Source organism: Nothobranchius furzeri, unplaced genomic scaffold (genome assembly GCF_043380555.1).
Source record: "Nothobranchius furzeri strain GRZ-AD unplaced genomic scaffold, NfurGRZ-RIMD1 Scf031, whole genome shotgun sequence".
Taxonomy (NCBI): domain Eukaryota; kingdom Metazoa; phylum Chordata; class Actinopteri; order Cyprinodontiformes; family Nothobranchiidae; genus Nothobranchius; species Nothobranchius furzeri.
In genome coordinates, this window is record NW_027223048.1 from 546,044 (window position 1) to 567,586 (window position 21,543).

At 46.7% G+C, this 21,543-nt stretch overlaps 1 protein-coding gene across 5 annotated transcripts in view; it reads left to right on the forward strand.

Moving 5' to 3' along the window:
• Positions 1–511: 511 nt before the first annotated feature.
• Positions 512–21,543, forward strand: part of LOC139064478 (E3 SUMO-protein ligase ZBED1-like) — a 49,783-nt gene continuing 28,751 nt past the window's right edge. For 2 of the 5 annotated variants that reach the window (XM_070547797.1, XM_070547801.1), the window contains exons 1-3: positions 512–861; positions 4,069–4,158; positions 9,700–9,775. Coding sequence is in view for 3 of the 5 variants with exons in the window: in XM_070547801.1 (XP_070403902.1) it covers positions 786–861; positions 4,069–4,158; positions 9,700–9,775 (242 nt within the window). In the remaining 2 variants the exon portion in view is untranslated. Of the gene's footprint in view, positions 9,776–21,543 lie in introns of all 5 variants that reach the window. The other 3 variants (XM_070547800.1, XM_070547798.1, XM_070547799.1) reach the window with 3 other exon arrangements.

Sequence of the window (21,543 nt, forward strand, 5' to 3'; positions counted from 1 at the left end):
CCACCCGGAAGTGTCTTGGCAGCAGTGGCATGGGCCGTGGCAGCTGTGGCAGCAGTGACAGCGGCCATGGCAGCAGTGGCAGGTGCCACTAAAAGCCGTGGCACCACCCGGAAGAGTCAGAGCTGCCAACGCAAGTGCCACTCGCGCTGCCGCTGCCACAAATTGCGCTCGGTCCAGCTGCGTAATTTCTCCGAGTTTTGCAGTTGCGGGCGGGAGTAGATATGCACACTACGGGTGCGGGCGGGAGTAGATATGCACACTACGGGTGCGGGCGGGAGTAGATATGCACACTACGGGTGCGGGCGGGAGTAGATATGCACACTACGGGTGCGGGCGGGAGTAGATATGCACACTACGGGTGCGGGCGGGAGTAGATATGCACACTACGGGTGCGGGCGGGAGTAGATATGCACACCACGGGTGCGGGCGGGAGTAGATATGCACACCACGGGTGCGGGCGGGAGCAGATATGCACACCACGGGTGCGGGCGGGAGTAGATATGCACACCACGGGTGCGGGCGGGAGCAGATATGCACACTACGGGTGCGGGCGGGAGTTTAACGCAGGGGCGGCGTTAGGCCTGGCTACTTGGGCTGAAGCCCCGGATGCTTGATGGAAAGCCCCGGATCTAAATCGCGGAAGTAACATGCAGTACCAAAGTCCAACAGAGAGGGAGCAGCTGGCAGTAGTTTGTATACAGCCTGCCTGAGCCTCCACCACTGAAGAAGAAGCCCTTCAGCAGCCGGCTTCTTCTGCTCTCTCTGCCTGAAACGCATGAGTGAAGATGGACATAAGGACGTTTTTTAGACCAAAAGTACGGCGACAGAACCCCAGCTTTGATGAGACTGGTGTTGACTCAGGTTTGTGAGTCTTATTTGAAAATATTTGTTGTGCTGCTGGTTTGCCTAAAGCTAGCTTACTATCAGGTAAATTTGTTGGAGAAAGAAAGGGAATATTTACTATCATCTCACACTAAACACTAACAGGAACAATACTCTGACCTGAAAATGCTTAATATGTAGCTTCAGATTAAAAATTATGTGGTACAAGACAAATATGATGTTGACCAGTGCGTGTCACGTGTGTGTGTGTGTGTGTGTGTGTGTGTGTGAGCGTGTGTGTGTGCGTGTGTTAAGCCCCGGATGTTCTTCAGTCCTTAATCCGCCCCTGGTTTAACGCTGCAGTTGCAGGTGTTAATGGTCAGAAATTCAGCAGGAGCGGGATGAAGAAAACAGTCCCGCGCAGGGCTCTACTATGTTGCGTTTGTGTTTCGTTTTTTTAATGAATTCGATTAAAAATAAAGGCGCCCGGCCCGACGGCCCTCGGGCCGGGCCGACACGAGGGCCTAGGGCTTCAGTGCAGGGCTCTACCTCTGCCTACATTGGACTTCTGAATCAGAACCTATGCTCACCTGTGTTCTCCCTCCTCCAGACGCTGAGCTGTCGTAGCAGTTCCAATCACAGACTTATCTGTGCATCCTAAGTTCCTCCTTTATAAATAAATCATTTTACCATCCGTTTTTGGTCTATGTTGCATTCTGCATGTCTTGGGTTAGGTACCTTCCTCCAAACATGACACTTACTTGAGTAATAAACCCTATATCAGGAAAATATTGTCCTCGGTTTGTGTCCTTCCAGTGAGCTTTGCAGATGTGGGAAAATGTCATCAGGCAGTAATCATTGTTAAATTCATAATTATTCTCGGAGAGAGACCAACTCTTATCTGCCCCTGGGAGCCCCGTAATGCATAGCGTCATTTCAACATGGGGGTGTCTGCGACACGGTTTATATGCAGGTAGCGGCGCTGCGGCTGCTTTATATAGCGACTCGTTGCTTTCTCCCTCAACCCAAATCCTCGGATCACGCATTTTAGCTAAAACGCTAACGTTAGCTTGCCTTGCGTTGACTGTAGAGTTGTGGGTGATGGTCACGCAGATGTGTCATGAGATTTGAAGCGTTGCTGCCTTTCACAGACACTTTTTCTGCACGTGCTGCAAACAGGATAGCCGTCTTCTATCAACTGTCCCTCGGCATTCTTCAAATATCAAAAAAAAATGCCCGTACTTCCCACTTTGTCTTCTTTGAGGGATAATAAATGTCCTGAGCGCTGCTGTCTCCTCCTTTGGTCATTATTTCAGCTTTAGCCTCAAGAAAGTTTTGGTCGTAAACAAAGCGCACATGTGCCGCCGGCAACTTCAGCAGATGATACGGTGGCTGGTAAGGGTCACCGCGCCTACACCGCAGCCACGGTAACCCACCAAGATAATATATATATTTTAAAACAAGACGGTTATTATTTTTGTCAACTTTTGTACCGGGGTTTACCGCTACACCGGTTACCGTGACAACCCTAATCAGAACCCAAATCTACATTTCATCAAGACTGATCTTTTGCTTTCTGATAATTTGCTGCTCATGTTCACACACACACACACACACACACACACACACACACACACACACACACACACACACACACACCTGCAGTATCTATCACTTACAGTTCAAGCACTTTGTTTAAATTTCAAACACTTGAAACCTTGAAAACATGAAGAATAAAGATATTCATCAACATGAATTGGAATATATTGCTGTAAACAGTAGCAGTTTTAGACCTGGACAATGGGGGCGGCAAAATGGGTATTAGGTATTGAAAAATCCTTTTTATTTTCGGTAGTGCTGTGTGACTTTTGGAGAACATATGTTACAGCGGCGACGGCTACTTGGTTTTTTGCTCTTGCCTTCTTTATGCCTTGGGGTATAAATGCATCACATATTGTAATAAGTTGGTCAAGTAAATCACGCATAAGGAAGTGTGATCGCCCAGGGCACCAAACGAGCTAGGACTGCCCCTGGTTGTAGATCTTAGCTCATGTATTGTTTTCTTTTGACATTTATATACTTTTAACATCTTAATACTTATAATTATTTTACAGTGTCTGTTTCGTACCTTGCTTCTAACCTTTTTTTCCGTTGGTTTGGCATGGACCTTGTTCATTTCGTTCAGAATTGCCATCAGCACCATGAGCGTTTTTAGCCTATGTTGGGGAGTGCTGAAGCACCCCTAAATCATCTCCCAGCACCCCTAAAATGTGAGAATTTAAACGGTTTATTTTTACTAAATGTTTTAATCACACTTGTAAAATGTAAAAAGCATACAGTGCTTGGTTGAAACGTCTTATTTCAGTAGCAAAAATGCAGCAAAGCTCTCCCTCCTCAAAAGTAGTTTGATCCTGTTCACCTTTGCCAGAGTCCAGCTCCGAGCCTCCGTAGGCCAGCAGCCTCCATAGCTGAGTGGCTGCTGTAGTAAAGGGAGACCAGAATTACCCGCAAATTGAAACACTGTCCCACGTTGCTGAAGGGTTTCCGTTTCATGTTTAAATCTTAAATTAAACTGTTTGTGAAGAGAAAGCAGTGGCTGTTAATCCAGCAAGGACGCGGGATTTTATGCAGGAGCGCGCTCCGCGCATGAACCACACCAACAAAAGGAAAGACAGAGCGTGTGGAGGAAGGACTGTCATGACCCTGCCATGCCCTGACCTGCATACACCATAATTCATCTCATCAGCCTTCATTCATCACACCTGGTCCCCTCATCAAGTGCTGTAAGCAGACTCCAGGGGCAGCATGTTGATATGTGACATTACCAGGGGGGCTGCCAGAGATTTTGGGCCCCATGAAAAAATATCAAGTTGGGCCTCCTGGGGGCTTGTCCATAGCTGGAGCTGGGGTTCCAACCTCCCAGATTAGAAGGGAGAAAAAAACATAATATATATACTTCATATTAGTGTTTCAGTTTTGCTTAATTATGTAGGTCTACATGCATTCTTACTTATTTACATATCATTTTCACCAGCTGTCTCTCATTAAACAGTGAATTTCCTTCAACAGAATTAGCAATATCACTGCTGGAAAAAGCAGGAAATGCTGAAAGGTGTTAATCTCCTTTTCCCTATTACTCCCTTAAAATGTGTTTATTCTAAAATGTTATTTGATGATCAAATTCAAATTTGGATATCTAATTAAATGTCCATGTTGTGTCAAAGCTTTACATAACTACATTTTCAGCTGTCTTCTATCACGACGTGCTGGTGAGTGGAGCGGATGTAAGGATCCAAACGCTGGGAAGCAATCAGGCAGAAAGACAACCTGGGACAGGTAAAGTCTTTTAATGATAAACACGCGCAGGACATGGGAACAACGAGCCAACCAGAGACACAGAACTGGAGGGGTTTAAATACAAGCGGGGTGGGAGCTTGGGTGATTGGAAAACGAGAGGCAGGTGGGAGCAATTAACAGAGACGCAGGTTGAACACAATGGGGAGACAGGACAGGATGTGACATCTTTCCTCTTGAAATCAAGTATTTCTGTATGACTGACAAAAATTAAGGATTCACTGCTCACAAGGTGACTTCTTTATTAAGTCTCCATGCCTTCATCACAGACACAAAATGAATAAGCACACAGTTCAAGCCGAAGTCAGTTAGGGTTACATAAAATTTTAAAGTTGGATAACTTTGCATGAATTTGTTTATAAGTCTCTAGAAACCCCATTTTTCTCAACAACAAAAAAACAGCTAAAAATATATTCAGCCTGATTGTACACAGCAAGATTTATTATTTACAGTGATATAATTAATAATGCTCCTGAGAGACATACTTAGTGACGGACTAAATAACAATGCTTCAACCTGCCAGTGTTGCCAACTGTTTTTGACTGAAAGTAGCTGAAGTTCCCCCCAAAAGTCACTAGATGTCGCCAGATGATGTCACGTGCTAATTTACATATTGATGACATCATCACGCCACATTAGCGTTCGTTTTCCCCATAGCATCTAATATATATATATAGGACTAAAAGGGAGGAAAATAAAAACTATGTTATATGTTAAAGTTATTAATTAGTATGATTAAAATGGGCCCAAATTGCTTTGAAATGTACAATAAATTCCAAAACTACCAATAAAGGGGCATTAAGACAGATATGGTGTGGTGATCCAAACAGTTCTGTTGTAGGATATAACTCAGACCTCCTGCTCTCCTCATTCTCACAGACATTTTCCTAAAAAGCTGTTTTTTACACCTCATAGGTTCTCAACTTCTCTGTTGTGCATTCTCTCCATCGTGATAATAACGGTGCACCGAGCAAAAGGGAGCGGGTGTCTCATAGTATAACCATCCCTGTGTCACTGAAGGAAATTCAGATGAGCCACAGAGCTGCGTGTTTAAATGGGACGGTAGTTGAAACTCCCGATGACTTCATTTGCCAAATGCAGGAAAAGCCAAAGTGTCTGACGGCTGCAGAACCAGAGATGGCCCCCGCGCCGTCTCTAGTAGAAGCGTGAGCCTGCAGTAATATGAAAGCAGCAGACGTAAATCGGCGGTCTCCAGCTCTGCAGCTGTGCTCTGTCTTCAGCGAATCAGACCGGCCGAAAACGGTTTATGATTGGTCAGTCCTCGTGCACATGTGCAGAGTATCGTTCTCTTTCCTTACTCCCGGAAGAACGGTTCAGAGTGCAAATGGTTTCTTTGTTGCTAATCTGTGGGGAATATCTACATGAAAGTTCTACAGAAAGTAGCAACGGGTCCTGAGAAATGTCGCTAACTTTGTCGCTAGGCGCTTTTTGGAAAAAAAGTCGTTGAGGGGGGTCAAAAAGTTGTTAGGAACAGTGACAAAGTCGCTGAGTTGGCAACACTGCAACCTGCCCAGCATCCAAAACAATCTATACATTTTTACTGATTTTTATATATAATTATCATTATGTGGAAAAACAATGTGTTTATCACCAAAAATAGCCTTTTTATATTCCTTTGTAATATAACTGATAGAGAAGAGAGCCTTAAGTGATTCCCAGAGAACCCCTTAAATGAGGCTGCTAGCTAACATGCAACATTGCTCACCTTCTTGAGGTTCATTGGGTTGTGAGGGGACACCTGCTGACATATCATCAGCTGCTGATTCTGGTAGGGACTAGGACAACAACCCATTTACCATAATTAGATGAAACACAGTTCTATTTCATCTAGTCTTAGCCCTTAAGCTAGCTGCTATTGGAAGGATGATCTCAGTATCAGCCAATCATAAAGAGCTTAAATGTATGCCCACCAATGGTGGGCACCCCTTGTGGGTATATAAGTGGAGCAACTCCACTGTTCGCCTCCGTTATCTCTTCAAGCCAAGCTTAAGAGCTTTCTTTAAAGAGCAAATTATCTAGAAACAACATTCAACTCACCAGTCATGTCCAGCAACGCAAGGACCTGCCCGGCCTGCCAGACGGGCTCCATCTCCAGTGGCGACCTGCACATCAAATGTGAGGTCTGTCTCGGGGCTCATCACGTTGGCCTGGCCTTGACCCCCCAGGCCTCGTGCCCATTTTGTGCTGCTCTGCCCGTGGCTGAAAAGATCGCTGCCCTTCTCGAGGGCCGTCATGTCGAAGTTCACACAGACAACCAGGTGGCGGCAGCCTACATAAATCGCCATGGGGGAGTTCAATCGGTAGCCACAGATTTACTGTGTTGGGCACATGTCCACCTGCTGTCCATCAAAGCCACCTACATTCCTGGGTTCCTGAATGTGGCAGCAGACATCCTGTCGAGAGGGGGACCCCGCGACTCCGACTGGCGTCTGCATCCCGCACTGATATCACAGATCTGGATCAAGTTCGGGGAACCCTCTGTGGATCTGTTCGCAGCTCGCGAAAACGCTCAGTGTCGCCTGTGGTTTTCCCTGAGTCCCCGGGACCACCCCCCGCTTGGAGCGGACACCTTCTCACGCCAGCCCTGGCCTCAGACGCTCCTGTATGCGTTTCCGCCGGTCCCACTGATTCCCCGTCTCCTGGACCGAGTTCGGTCTGAACAGCTCTCGGTAATTCTGGTAGCTCCCAGACGCTTGTCCGCGTCATGGTTTCCGGACCTGCAAGCGCTAGTGTCCGACTCCCCGTGGAGGCTCCCGTGGAGGGCGGACGCCCTTCTCCAGGCGGATGGGATAATCAAACATCCTCCAGAAATAGGCCAATGGCTGTGGGTCTGGCCGCTGAGCGGTCACGCTTAGAGGCTTCTGGGCTGCCGCATGATGTGGTCGCCACGATTCGGAGTGCGCAGGCGCCTTCTACCGTCGCATCCTATGCTGCTAAATGGGCAGCTTTCCAAAAATGGTGCACAGAGCGGAATGTTAAAGCGCTCTCCTGCCAGCTGGCGGATGTCCTATCATTTCTGCAGATACTGGTGGACAGGGGCCTCGCATTCAGCACTATTAAAACATATGCTGCAGCTATCTCATCCTGTCACCAAGGTTTTGGAGATAGATCTGTTTTCAATCATCCCCTGACAAAACGTTTTCTAAAAGAAGAAGAAGAAGAAAATATAATTTCTATAGCGCCCCTCAAGATAAAAATTATGAGGCGTTTCACAAAAACAAAGAATATAAAAATTGTAAAAATAGAAAAAAGCATTTTGAAAATGTTTAAAAATATATTTAAAATGAGCAATAAGCAATTGCGATTTAAAAGAAAAAATGTTAAGGAAGAGAGAGAGTGAATAGGAAAGAGGGAAATCAGTGGATCCTGAGGAAGGTGGAATAGGTGGGGAGAGTCGAATAAAGAGAGAGTGGTGAAGAAGGTCATACAAAAGCCAGCTTGAACAAGTGAGTCTTCAGCTGCTTTTTGAAGGAGACCACTGAGTCCACTGATCTCAGGCTCAGGGGGAGAGAGGTCCAGAGTCTGGGAGCCACAGCAGCAAATGATCTGTCACCTTTGGTCTTTAGCCTGGTGCGCTGCACAACCAGTAGGCTTTGATCACTGGACCTCAGGGACCTGCTGGGGGTGTAGGGACTAAGAAGATCACCAATGTAAGATGGTGCTTGTCCATGTAAGGCCCTATAGACCAGAACCAGGATCTTGAAATGAACCCTGAAGTTCACTGGCAGCCAGTGAAGCTGGAGGAGAAGCGGGGTGATGTGGGTGTGTTAGGAGGACTTGGTCAGAAGCCGAGCACAGGCGTTCTGAACCACCTGTAGACGGTTCAGGGAGGTTCTGCTCAGACACGTGAAAAGAGAGTTACAGTAGTCTAAGCGTGAGGAGATGAAGGTGCAGAGAACAGTCTCAAGTTCAGAGCGAGACAGAATGGGACTCAGCTTAGCAATGTTCCTGAGATGGAAGAAGGAAGAGCCAACAAGAGAACTGACATGAGAATCCAGGGTGAGAGCTGGGTCAAAGGTCACGCCAGGATTCCTGACGGAAGGTTTGGTGTGAGAAGCAAGCTAACCAAGAGAGTCTCTAAAAGGTGTCAGAAGGTACAGACTTGTGTCCCGCCCGCTATTTCCAATGTGGGACCTAACGGTGGTTCTGCGCGGCTTATCTGAAGCCTCATTTGAACCCTTGGACCAGGCCTCACTCAAGTTTCTGTCACTCAAAACTGCCTTGCTGCTGGCGCTGGCATCAGTCAAGAGAGTGAACGACCTAACTGCCCTCTCAGTGGCTCCCGCATGCCTCAGGATCCGGGAAGATGGCGGGTCTGCTGTTTTCTGCCCCAACCCAGCCTTTGTGCCCAAAAACATTAATACTTCCTTCAAATCCAGGTCAATTTCATTGGCTGGACTTTTTCCTCCTCCCCATAATTCTGATGAGGAGGCGGCTTCCCATCTTCTCTGCCCGGTGCACGCGCTCACACGATATGTGTCACGCACTTCAGGGATTTGCCGCTCACAAAGCCTGTTTGTGCACTACAGAGACTCTTCCCTTGGACAAGCGCTGTCAACCCAGCATCTTTCACACTGGCTGTGTGACGCCATTTCACTCGCTTACACATCATCAGGGCGGGATCCTCCTGAGACACTCCGGGCTCACTCAGCCAGAGGGATTTCCTCTTCTATGGCGCTCCACAGTGGTGTGTCGATCGATGGAAGACATTTTTCAGGCTGCTTCATGGGCTTCCCCATGTCCCTTTACTCGTTATTATTTATGAGATGTCTTCAGGTTCCATCAATCGTTCAGTGCTTGGACCTCAGGCAGGCTGAGTGAAAGCATTATGGCACCACATCAGCCCTACTTGAATGAATTTCATCCTCTTGTGGATGATGATTTTAGTGGGGGCCCCACTCTTATCTCTGGCTGCCTCATCCTTTTAAGCCCTCGGCTGAGGCTGAGCGGCCCTCTCTAAAATGAGACATGTTGGGTGTGTCCATTTGGTTGACCTAACCAGTGTGGCGTAAACCCATCCAGCTGCGCATTATTCCAATAGCAGTTAGCTTAAGGGCTAAGACTATACGACATAGAACGTTGGTTACGTATTGTAACCCCAGATTCTATGAGTCTAATCGCAGCCCTTAAGCAAATGGCCCCACTGGTTCTGTTAGGACCAAGAGCCATTGGAGGCAAACAGTGGAGTCGCTCTACTTATATACCCACAAGGGGTGCCCACCATTGGTGGGCGTACATTTAAGCTCTTCATGATTGGCTGATGCTGAGATCATCCTTCCAATAGCAGCTAGCTTAAGGGTTGCGACTAGACTCATAAAATCTGGGGTTACAATACGTAACCAACATTCCTCTCACTATGGAAATCAAAGCCAACAAACAGGTTGAATTTAACCACTCACTAACTAAACCCACTTTTCTTTGAGAAAAACTGTGTGACATACTGACGCCCTCTCTTCTGCCTGTCCTCTTTCTCCTTTCTTTCTTTCCTTTTCCGTGACTCAGACATATTTTTACTGCAGCCTCTGCTGTCTGACTGCTGCGTGAAGCTGGCCTCGCCTGCTACGCGACCCTCGGCCAGGTGAACTGTACCATTTTATGCCGTTGGGGGGGGGGGGGGGGGTCAAATTAATTAGTCAAAATAAAGTAGGGACCTCTGAACAAATTTACATTTCATAAAGACTAAAAGATTGTTTGTTTAATGTCTTAAATGAGCAAAAATACTGCAAAGTAAAGTACTTGTGATTTTTAAATTGTATTTATTTTTTATTCAACTTTGAAACTTTTTTTGGCCCCTGATGTCAGACTGGTCGGCTGGATACGGGAGTTGAGCTTGTGGAGAGCATTGTCTCACAGACGCGGAAGTGATAGCGTCCGTGAAATGCCGGCTCTCGGTTTCATCTAAGAATCTCAGAGCGTTCGAGCGTCAATGAAGTGATGCGGAAATGCTGGGTTTTCCCGAAGTAAGTAAGAACACTTACTGTGAGCTGAGAGTTCGTACGATGGATCGGTTGCTTGGAAACTCTGATCATAGATCCGAAGAAACGATGACTGTGGTGAGCTGGGGAGGCGACTTCCGTATATAGTCACAGTTCGTGACGTAGGTGCGACGTGGAGGGAATCCCCGCGAGGGGCATGCTGGGAGTTGTGGTCCATGGTGGAGGCCGGCTAGCTGGGAGAGGCTGGTTTGGGGACTTGGGTTCTGACAGGACCCCCCCCACCCCCCACCCACCCCGTCGAGGGACTGCTCCTGAAGTCCCAGGGTGGCCCCGGCGGTTCTAGAAGTCAGAGATCAGGTCAGGGTCCAGGATGGAGTGGGCCGGTTCCCAGGAGCGTTCCTCTGGGCCGTAGTCCGCCCAGTCCACGAGGTACTGACATCCCTGACCCCTGCGACGGGCGTCCAGGATGCATCGGATGGTGTAGATGGGCTCACCGTCGAGGAAGCGGGCAGGCGGAGGCGCCGGAGCCAGAAGCAGGGAGGATTCCACATGGGGCTTGAGTCGGGAGATGTGGAAGGTGGGATGAATGCGGAGAGTCGCCGGTAACCGCAGCCGGTACGAGACTGGGTTGATGACCTTCTGTATTGTGTAAGGCCTGAGGAACCAGGGAGCAAGCTTTTTGGACCCTGCACGGAAGCGGAGGTCCGCAGTGGACACCCAGACCTTATCCCCAGGGACATAAGAGGGACAAGGACAAGACGGCGGAGATGTTGGCGAGCGTAATGGCCATTGGCTCGGGTGATGGAAGCTCGTGCTTTGATCCAGGCATTCTTGCAGCACCTCACTAGGGATTGTGCGGCAGGTACAGCAACTTTGGGCTGCTGGTGGGCGAAGACCGGGGGTTGGTAGCCATAGCAGACCTCGAAAGGGGACAAATGAGTCGTTGAAGAGGTGTGAAGGTTGTGGGACAGCTCTGCCCAGAGGAGGTATTTAGGCCATTGCGAGGGTTGGGCCGAGACAAAGCACCGGAGGTACCGACCCAGCTGTTGGTTAGCCCGCTCCGTCTGACCATTGGTCTGCGGGTGATAGCCTGAGGATAGGCTGACTGATGCTCCCATTAGGTGGCAAAAGGCTTTCCAGAATTGGGCCGTAAACTGGGGACCCCGGCCGGAGACCACATCAACAGGGAAGCCGTGCAGGCGCACCACGTTCTCCAGGAATATTTCCGCCGTGCGTCGGGCCAAAGGGAAACCCGGAAGGGCGATGAAGTGGACCGCCTTAGAAAACCAGTCAGTGACTGTGAGGACCGTGTTGAGGTTGTTGACCGGGGGGAGTCCTGTCACGAAATCCAGACCCACGTGGGACCACGGACGGCAGGGCACTGGAAGAGGTCTGAGGACACCAACAGGGGCCTGGCTGGGTGCTTTGGAGCAGGCGCAGATGTCACAGGCGGTAGTGTATTCCTTAACATCTCTTGCCATGCAAGGCCACCAGAGTGCTCGCTGGAGGAACCTCAGAGTTCGAGAGAACCCCGCGTGGCCAGACAGGCGTGAGGAGTGGGTCCAGGAGAGCGCCTCACTGCGACATGATGTAGGCGCATAGAGACGAACCGCGGGGGTCTCTGGAGGTGCGGGGTCGTTCCGGAGGGCGTTCTGGATAGCCTCCTCCAACGGCCACCTTAGGTGGGCCAGGAAACGGTGCTCTGGGAGAATTGGTGCAGGCTCGGACGTGGGCGTGGAGTGTGTGAACTGGCGGGAGAGGGCATCAGCCTTCTGGTTCTTAGTTCCAGGGCGGTAGGAAAGATGGAACCCATAGGGCTTGAAGAAGAGGGCCCAGCGGACCTGGCGAGGATTGAGCTGCTTGGCGGATCGGATGTGAGTCAGGTTCTGGTGGTCCGTCCGGATAGTGAAAGGCTGGATGGTGCCTAGAAGCCACTGTCTCCACTCCTCCAGCGCCCATTTTATGGCCAGCAGTTCCCGATCACCCATGCCATACTTCTGCTGGGTGGCGGAAAACTTCCTAGAGAAGTAGGCGCAGGGATGGAGTCTGTCGTCGGGCCCACCTTGGGACAGGGTGGCACCGGCACCGAAGTCCGAGGCATCGACTTCGACCACGAAGGGCTCCGTAGTCTCTGGATGGTGGAGGATAGGGGCCGACGTGAACTGGGTGACCAGGTGGCGGAAGGCCCGAATGGCGTCTGGTGTCAGACGGAATGGTTGGCTGGGAGGGCTTGGTCAGGTGAGGAAGGTGAGCGGTGCCACAATGGTGCTGAAGTTCTTAATAAAACGGCGATAAAAATTGCAGAAGCCCAGAAAACTCTGTAGCTGTTTTAGGCTCATAGGAAGGGGCCAGTCAGCGACCGCCTGGACCTTGTGAGGGTCCATGGTTATGCCCTGATCCGAGATTGTGAAGCCCAGGAATGAGATGGTCCGCTGGTGGAAAGAGCATTTCTCGGGCTTGCAGTATAGGTTGTTGCTCAGGAGCCGGGTCAGGACGGCACGAACATGGTGAAGGTGTTCGGCCTCGGACTTGGAGTAAATCGAGATGTCATCCAGGTAGGCAAACACCCACCGCCCCAGCATGTCGCGGAGGACATCGTTAATGAGGCGTTGGAATACGGCGGGGCTATTGCACAACCCGAAGGGCATGACCTGGTACTCCCAATGACTGATGAGGTTGATGAATGTGGTCTTCCACTCATCCCCAGCTTTGATGCGGACCAGATTGTAGGCGCTCTGGAGGTCCAATTTTGTGAACATCCGCGCCTAGGAGATGGAGTCCAGAGCAGTCGTGAGGAGTGGCAGGGCATGGCGGTCCCTGATAGTGATTTTGTTTAGACCCCGGTAGTCTATACAGGGACGAAGGTCACCTTCCTTTTTCTTCACAAAGAAGAAGCCTGCAGCACCCGGGGAAGATGAGTGAAACCCTGCTGGAGGGCCTGGTTGATATACTCCTCCATAGCTCTGGTTTCGGAGGGAGAGAGAGAGAAAAGGCACCCACGGGGAGGACTGGTACCTTGTTGTAGCCTGATCTCCATGTCATATGGGCAGTGAGGCGGCAGCAGGGCCGGATTTAGGAGGTTGTGGGCCCATGGGCTTCAGTCAATTTAGGTGGCCCCCTTTTTCAAAATTGTTGCATAGACGCACGCCCGCGCGCACACACACGCGCACACACACACACACACACACACACATATAATTTTACTATATTATTTTAAGGACTACAAATTGAAACCTTTTTTTTAGATCACACATCTTTAATAAACCAATTCACACACAATACAATAATCCTTGAATGAATAGATTTGCATTTTATGGAAAGAAAACGTTATTTCAACGTTGGCTTCTAAAAGCTGTGTGAATCAATAACCTAACATTAGGTCATCATTTACACACTGAACATTTTAATACAATTCAAATTCTGCTTTTGCTGTCAAATTACTTAAACAAAAATAAACAAAAGGCAAAAGCGCACTCATCTGCCACTAAGACAGAAGACTGTGCTCAAAGCAAAAGATGGATCAGGCAACCAAGCTCTTTCACTCATTTGTCAAAGTTTTTAAAACCCATCAGCATTTTGAGAACATGCTTACTTTTCTGGATTTTTTGGCAGCAAAGTCCTTGACAAGATCACTGAAGTCCAGCCTTCTCACTATATCACTCTCAATGGACATGAGAGCCAAACTGTTCAGTCTTTCTTGTCCCATTGTTGATCTTAGTCTGTTCTTCACTATTTTAAGCTTAGAGAATGATCTCTCACCACTTGCATTTGTGACAGGGAATGTCAGGTAAAGCCTAAATGCAATATCCACATTCGGAAAGATGCTCTGTAGGTTTTTTTCTCTGATTAACTGTAAAAGTAATGGAGCAGAAGTGAAGCTTCTACTCTGAATAAAATCTTTGAACTGGACAATCTCCTCTACAAAGTCCATCTCCAGATCGGCTGAATATTTTCTTTGGAGATTAGAGGCTTTGTTTCGTAGTTCTTGGGCAGTGACATTAGAAAGGTTGTTCAGGAAGCCAAAAGTGTTGTTGAGGTTATCATATGCAGCATACCTGCGATCAGAGGTGGAAAGCAACGGATTACATTTACTCACTATAATGTAATTGAGTAGCTTTTTTGTATATTTATACTTTTTAAGCAGTTTTTAAAAGCTGTAGTTTTACTTTTACTTTTACTCGAGTATGTTTTTGAAAAAGAATTGTAATTCGCTACATTTTAAATCATATCCGTTACTGATTAAAAGTACATTATAGGCTTAATTCAGTAAAAATATTACGTGTAGCAGCGTCGGAACAGAAAGAGACACCTGCATGAGCGCCGCGTCTGAACCGTGGGGGGTGGGGGGGTGTACACTTCTGCTCCAAAACATCAGATCAGTCCCTGTGATCCACTCGCTGTTTACCTCCTCTCTCCCTCCTCTCCTGTGGGTTGGAATCCGCACCTTCGCGCACCGGTGTGACGTCATCACAATTCCACTCGGTTCGGTAGCCGGACTCGGTTCCGTGTTTGAAACGTGTTTCCCTACCGCTCCGCACGGCAGTGGCAAAATAATGTTTAGCGCTCAGAACAAGCGGATTCTCAGCGCTTAGCTCATAAAACAGAAGACCTGCAGGCCTCTGTGAGTTAAAACATCCTGATACTGTTCAGGTGTAAACATTGTGCTCCATCCCTGTGTTTGAACTCAGAAGTTGCTCCTTGATGCCACACATATGTGATGATTTAGCTTGTTTCTTTATTTTACTCCAGAATAAGAGATTAAATTATTACAAAAGAAGAAGAAGAAGAAAATATCATTTCTATAGCGCCTCTCAAGATAAAAATCACGAGGCGCTTCACAAAAGCAAAAAATGTCAAATTATAAAAAAAAACATTTGGAAAATGTTTAAAAATATATTTAAAATGAGCAAAAAATAGGCAATTGTGATTAAATAAATGTTAGAAAGAGAGAGAGTGAACAGTAAAGAGGGAAATCAGTGGATCCTGAGGAAGGTGGGATAGGTGGGGAGAGCAGAATAAAGAGAGAGAGGTGAAGAAGGTCATACAAAAGCCAGCTTGAACAAGTGAGTCTTCAGCTGCTTTTTAAAGGAGACCACTGAGTCCACTGATCTCAGGCTCAGGGGGAGAGAGTTCCAGAGTCTGGGGGCCACAGCAGCAGATGATCTGTCACCTTTGACCTTTAGCCTGGTGCTGCACAACCAGTAGGCTTTGATTACTGGACCTCAGGGTCCTGCTGGGGGCGTAGGGACTAAGAAGATCACCAATGTAAGATGGTGCTTGTCCATGTAAGGCCCTATAGACCAGAACCAGGATCTTGAAATGAACCCTGAAGTTGACAAAAAAGCAGTTCAGTGTAGTTAAATTAGTCATGGTGTGTGTGTGTGTGTGTGTGTGTGTGTGTGTGTGTGTGTGTGTGTGTGTGTGTGTGTGTGTGTGTGTGTGTGTGTGTGTGTGTGTGTGTGTGTGTGTGTGTGTGTGTGTGCGTGCGCGCACACATGAGCGTGTTGTGAACTGGTGTTGTGGTTTTGCACTGATGTAGCCATCTTTATGCTGACCAGGGGCGGCGTTAGGCCTGGCTACTTGGGCTGAAGCCCCGGATCTAAATCGCAGAAGTAACATGCAGTACCAAAGTCCAACAGAGAGGGAGCAGCTGGCAGTAGTTTGTATACAGCCTGCCTGAGCCTCCACCACTGAAGAAGAAGCCCTTCAGCAGCCGGCTTCTTCTGCAGTCTCTGCCTGAAACGCATGAGTGAAGATGGACATAAGGACGTTTTTTAGACCAAAAGTACGGCGACAGAACCCCAGCTTTGATGAGACTGGTGCTGACTCAGGTTTGTGAGTCTTATTTGAAAATATTTGTTGTGCTGCTGGTTTGCCTAAAGCTAGCTTACTATCAGGTAAATTTGTTGGAGAAAGAAAGGGAATATTTACTATCATCTCACACTAAACACTAACAGGAACAATACTCTGACCTGAAAATGCTTAATATGTAGCTTCAGATTAAAAATTATGTGGTACAAGACAAATATGATGTTGACCAGTGCGTGTCACGTTTGTGTGCGCGCGCGCGCGTGTGTCTTAAGCCCCGGATCTTCTTCAGTCCTAAATCCGCCCCTGATGCTGACAAAAATGTAACTAAGTAACTTTTACTTTGAGTACATTTTATTTACAATACTTTTTACTTTTACTTGAGTAAAGATTTAGGCAAGTACTTTTACTTGTCCTTGAGTAAAAAATTATCAAAGTATTGGTACTCGTAATTAAGTAGGAAATTTTAGTACTCTTTCCACCTCTGCCTGCGATCCATTTCAGCAAGTAGTCTATCAACAACCACCAAAAAAACACTTGTGGAGAATTTGTGTCTCGCTGACTGCTCCACCTCTGAAGTGGTGGCACTTTCTCCTTTTGTATTTGTGTTACACCACTCCAGGACAACTTGGTGTAGAAAAACCGAGTTTTATTGGGGACCTCAGAACCATGGCATCATCATACAGAACCAAGCATGTTAGAGACCTCTTTTTCTTCTTTTTTCCCCATTCCTTTCTGCACTGTAACTGCCCTCTACTGGTGAAAATGTGTAACAGCTTAACCAGAAACAAACGTAGCTGACTTACTTTTCAACTCTCAACAGGTTTATGCAATGTTTCAGACATTTTATCTGTACACTTTACCAAGTGCTACATTCCTCCCCTGCTAAATAAATGTTGTCTCAACATTGACAAAACATGACAATACTGAACAAGAATAAACAAATGTACTATTGTTTTTTTAGTGACAATATCAAGATGGTATGGATTAGGGTAGGGTTTAGCAGTGGTTTAAGATCACTTTCACACTGAACTATTGAACCACAAGTGACTGAATCACATGTTACTCATTTACCAGATAAGCATAGGCTTATAACAATGCTGAGTTTTTTCCTAAATGGTCCATGTAGAAATATTTCCCTCTTAGACACATTACTATCACTTCATCACACACTCCGGAGTCTAGCAACTTAGATAGCAATCATCATTGTACAATTAACCTTGTCATCTATCAGTCCCATTTATCCTGCTACCATCCCAAAAGCATCAGATACTTGTGTCACCATACTGGTAAAACCTTGAAAGTACTCATACATTTGTGCAAAAAAAAATTATATAAGTTTAAATTTGGGAATGTACTTCACAGTTCAACAGTAACTGACTGGCACATAGGCTGGATTGTAAAACCCATGTAGAGCTGTCCAAGGTACTCCAAACTGTTCACACAATGGAGAGGCGGGTACACTGGCATACAATGGGTTAACACTATGACCAATTACTCCCTGAACTGGTTGCCCAAACGCATCATAGGTCAGTATTTTCTGGGGGCATCTCTCTCTTTGAGACCTTCTCAGCTGTGGTTCCGACTGTTCTGAGTTCATCTCACTGGGCTGATCTGGAGAAGCAGCAGTTTTTGCTGATGCCAAGATGTCTTGTTCGGTGTTATCCTGCCCATTCCCCATGCCTGGTTGGAACTCTTCAGCATCCACTCTGAGCTCCAAATTCATTTGCTGAGAGTCCTGGGCAATTTCCGCAGCAGGGGCTGACACCATCAAATCCTCTTGAGGCTGGCAGCGGTGGTGCCTCGCTCCCTGAGACCAATACAGTTCCTCCTCATCTGAACTCTCTGTATAGTCCAATGCATCTGGGAGATCTCTTGGTTTTTGTGTCTGCGTAGTGCGGCGTGGTTCAGCCCTTGTTGTTTTTGGGAGAGGTAATGCGTTACAGGGCATTAGCATGTTGCGGTGGAGAATACGACCACGTCCTGTACCACGCTCCGGCTTAACCTCATAAACAGGGCTATTTCCCCCCTCTGAGAGATCACTAAGTGAACCTGATCCTCCCAATAAGAGTGCAGCTTCCCAGGCCCTCCCCTCTCTGACATGTTCCTGACGAGTACCCTGTCCCCAGGTGAGAGTACCGCACTTTGTCTCTTTTGGTCATAATGTGATTTTCCTCTTGCCAGGTTCTTTTTAATGTTTCTAGATGCAATGTCATATGCTTCTTTCATCTGCTGTTTCCATTTGTGAGCATAATCTTCATGTGATTTGCACTGGTTAGTCTCACTCAGTCCAACAATTACATCTATAGGGAGACGTGGATGTCTACTGAAGAGTAAATAAAAGGGCGAGTATCCTGTTGAGTCACTGGTTGTACAATTATAGGCACGCACAACTTTGTTTACATAGTCACTCCAGTGTTCCTTCTTTTCCTCATCTAGGGTCCGCAGCATCGACAGCAAGGTACGATTAAACCTTTCAACTGAGTTCCCCTGTGGATGGTAGGGTGTAGTCTTCGAATTGGCCATTCCTGTGTACGTCTGCAGCTGTTTGAATAAATGGTTTTCAAATTCCCTGCCTTGATCATGGTGTAATTTACCAGGAAAACCAAATTTCAAGGAAAAGTCATTAAAAATGTTATCTGCTGCTGTTTTGCCAGACTTGTTGCGTGTAGGGTACGCTTGAGCAAACTTAGTGAAGTTGTCCTGTAACACTAAAATATACTCATACCCTCCCCTGCTTTTTTCGAGATGAACATAGTCTATTGAAACCATTTCAAAGGGTGCAGTAGCAGGCACGTGACTCATGGGGGCCCTCAACTGAACTGTAGGCTTTTTCTGTGTGTTACATTTACACACCAGTGTGATGAAAAACTCAATATCTTTGTACATATTCGGCCAGTAAAATCTACTTCTTGCCAAATTCATCACACGCTCCACCCCCAGGTGACCCATTTCACAGTGAAGGTATTTATAGACTAGTTCTTTGTATGATTCTGGAATCACAATCTGAGTGTAAGTCACAGTTTTTCTTATCAACAACCCGTCATTAGAAATCAAAAGCTTTTTCCACTCATGGAGCAGCTGTTTTACTTTGGGATCTTTGGTCACTAATGTTTTGTCAAAGTTTGTGCCCCTACCCTTTAAGTTTAGAACATAAGCTATGGTAGAGTCCTGCTTTAGAGCTTGTAGTAGCTCCTGCTTTGTGATCCTCACATCTGGCTGGGTTTCTGTAAGTATTTGATTTACTTCTGGACTGCACGTTACAGCTGATATCCAATCCAGCTGCTGGTCTTCCTGTGTTTCAATAGCATTTAGTAATGCACTTAACACTTCGGGTGAGCACAGCTCAGTGCATTCTGGCATGTAAGAGTCCATATTAGAAGGTGTTCTGGACAAAAAGTCTGCATCAGTGTTACTTTACCCGGGGCGGTATTTCAGTGTTATGTTCAAATCTGCCAACTCGGAAACCCATCTGTGTCCTGTCGCATTAAGTCTAGCTGTGCCTAAAACATAGGTTAAAGGGTTGTTGTCACTATAAACTGTCACTGAGGGAGCATAGAACAAATAGTCTCTAAAGCGCTCAGTAATGGCCCACTTTAGTGCTAAAAACTCAAGTTTCCCTGAGTGCAACCTGTAGTTTTTCTCAGCCTGTGTTAGTGTTCTCGATCCATATCCGATTACTCTTAACTTACTGTCCTGCCTCTGGTACAAAACTGCCCCAAGTCCTTCCTCCGATGCATCTATGTGCAGGATGAAAGGGTCCTCAAACCTGGGATAAGCCATGACAGGTGGGTTAGTCAGAACATCTACCAGATAGTCTAGTGCTTTTTGGTGACTGTCACTCCATATGATTTTTTTGGTGGGCGCAGCATGTCCCGCCTTAGCTGACTGCGTTGGTGTTTGGTTGATGTCCTCTGAGAGTAAATCGTACAAGCACTTTGCATGTCTTGAAAAATCTTGCACATAACTTCGATAACACCCCAAAAATCCCAAAAGCTTTCTCAGCTCTTTGATGTTTTTTGGAGGGTTGTTTTTTAAAGCTTGTACTGCTTGCACCTCTTTTTCATCCATTTTGTGTCCATCTGCTGAAATGATTTTGCCCACATAGCGGACTTCATTTTTGAACAAGTCACATTCATCAGGTCTTAGTTTTATCCCCCAAGCCTGCTGGCGTTTGAGAACTGTTCTCAAATCTTCAATATGCTGTTCAAATGTTTGACTGTACACCAAAACATCATCTAAATATGGAGTACATATTTTGTCCCTCAAGCCTTCTAGACTTTCCTCCATACTACGCTGGAATGCTGAAGGTGCATTGGTAAGCCCAAATGGAATTCTATTCCATTCATACAGCCCCCAAGGTGTTGTAAAGGCTGTGTATTTTTTTGAATCCTCGTTGATTTCACCTTGATGGTACGCTTTACCTTGGTCGAGCACACTGAACCACATATTGCTGCCAAGTCCATCAATTATCTCCTGTATTTGCGGTATAGGGTGCCTGTCTGGAATGGTCTATTTATTGAGACCCCTATAATCGATACACAGCCTCAGGCTTCCATCCCGTTTCCTCACACACACACACTACTGGTGAAGCGTAAGATGAGGTTGATTTGCGAATAAAGTCTTTCTTGAACAAGTCCTGAATGTGATTTTTGACTTCATCATAGAGAGCACGAGGGACCGCGTTGTAGGATTTGGCCACAGGAAACTGGTCAGTCAGTTTAATATCCATTTTCAAATTTTTTATGTGGCCAATTTCCTCTTTGTGTTTAGCAAATGCCCCTGACTCCTCCTTCAACATTTCCATGACAGCTGCCTGCTGCTCTGTGTTAAGGTGGCTCAGACTGACAGGTGGGTTCCAAGGCTCTTCAGGTAAGCTAGGTGAGTTGTCTTTTTCTCCAACTGAACCTAGCTGAGCTTTTTTAGGTTCATGGGAAAGGTGTGTGTTACTCTCTCTGTTACCTATAAGGGTTTTAGCTGGCAAAACAATGTCATGTTTGGTAACATTAGTAAAATAGATCTTAGCTTTTCGGGTCTTGCCTGATACAAGCAGCAGCTGGCTGTTAAATTTCAGGCCTTCATCTAATGACAGGTTTCCATCAGGCTCAAAAAGCATTTCACGTTGTACTTTTGAGCCTGTTTTAACGGAACAACTAATGCCATGCATCTGTCCACTGGGTACGACAATAGCTGTCCGTCCTGATCTAATCGGGTAGGTAACTGTCTCACTACTTGAGGTGTGGATAAGGTTCAAAAGTGCTCCCGCTTTGCCTGATCCCACTCTTAGTGAATTTCAGAGTAAAGACACACTTTCACTGGACTGAGTAGTGTCCCTTTTTATCAGTTCCTCAGTAGCATTAAAACCTATTATTGGTTTCTGCATCACATCACGAATTATTAGAATTGGAACCAGAACTTCATCCTGAGCAGAAGTTTTCCCTTTTGGGTCACAAAGGCTAAGGCTAACTTCTACCCAACCCTGGAAAGGAACTTCTGATCCATTCACAGCTCTCAGGTCTAAAAGCTCATTCCCACTTAGAAGATCACTGATTGGGTGGACTTCTAAATCAGGTAAGTTATCTGACTTCCAGCGTGCACTCAT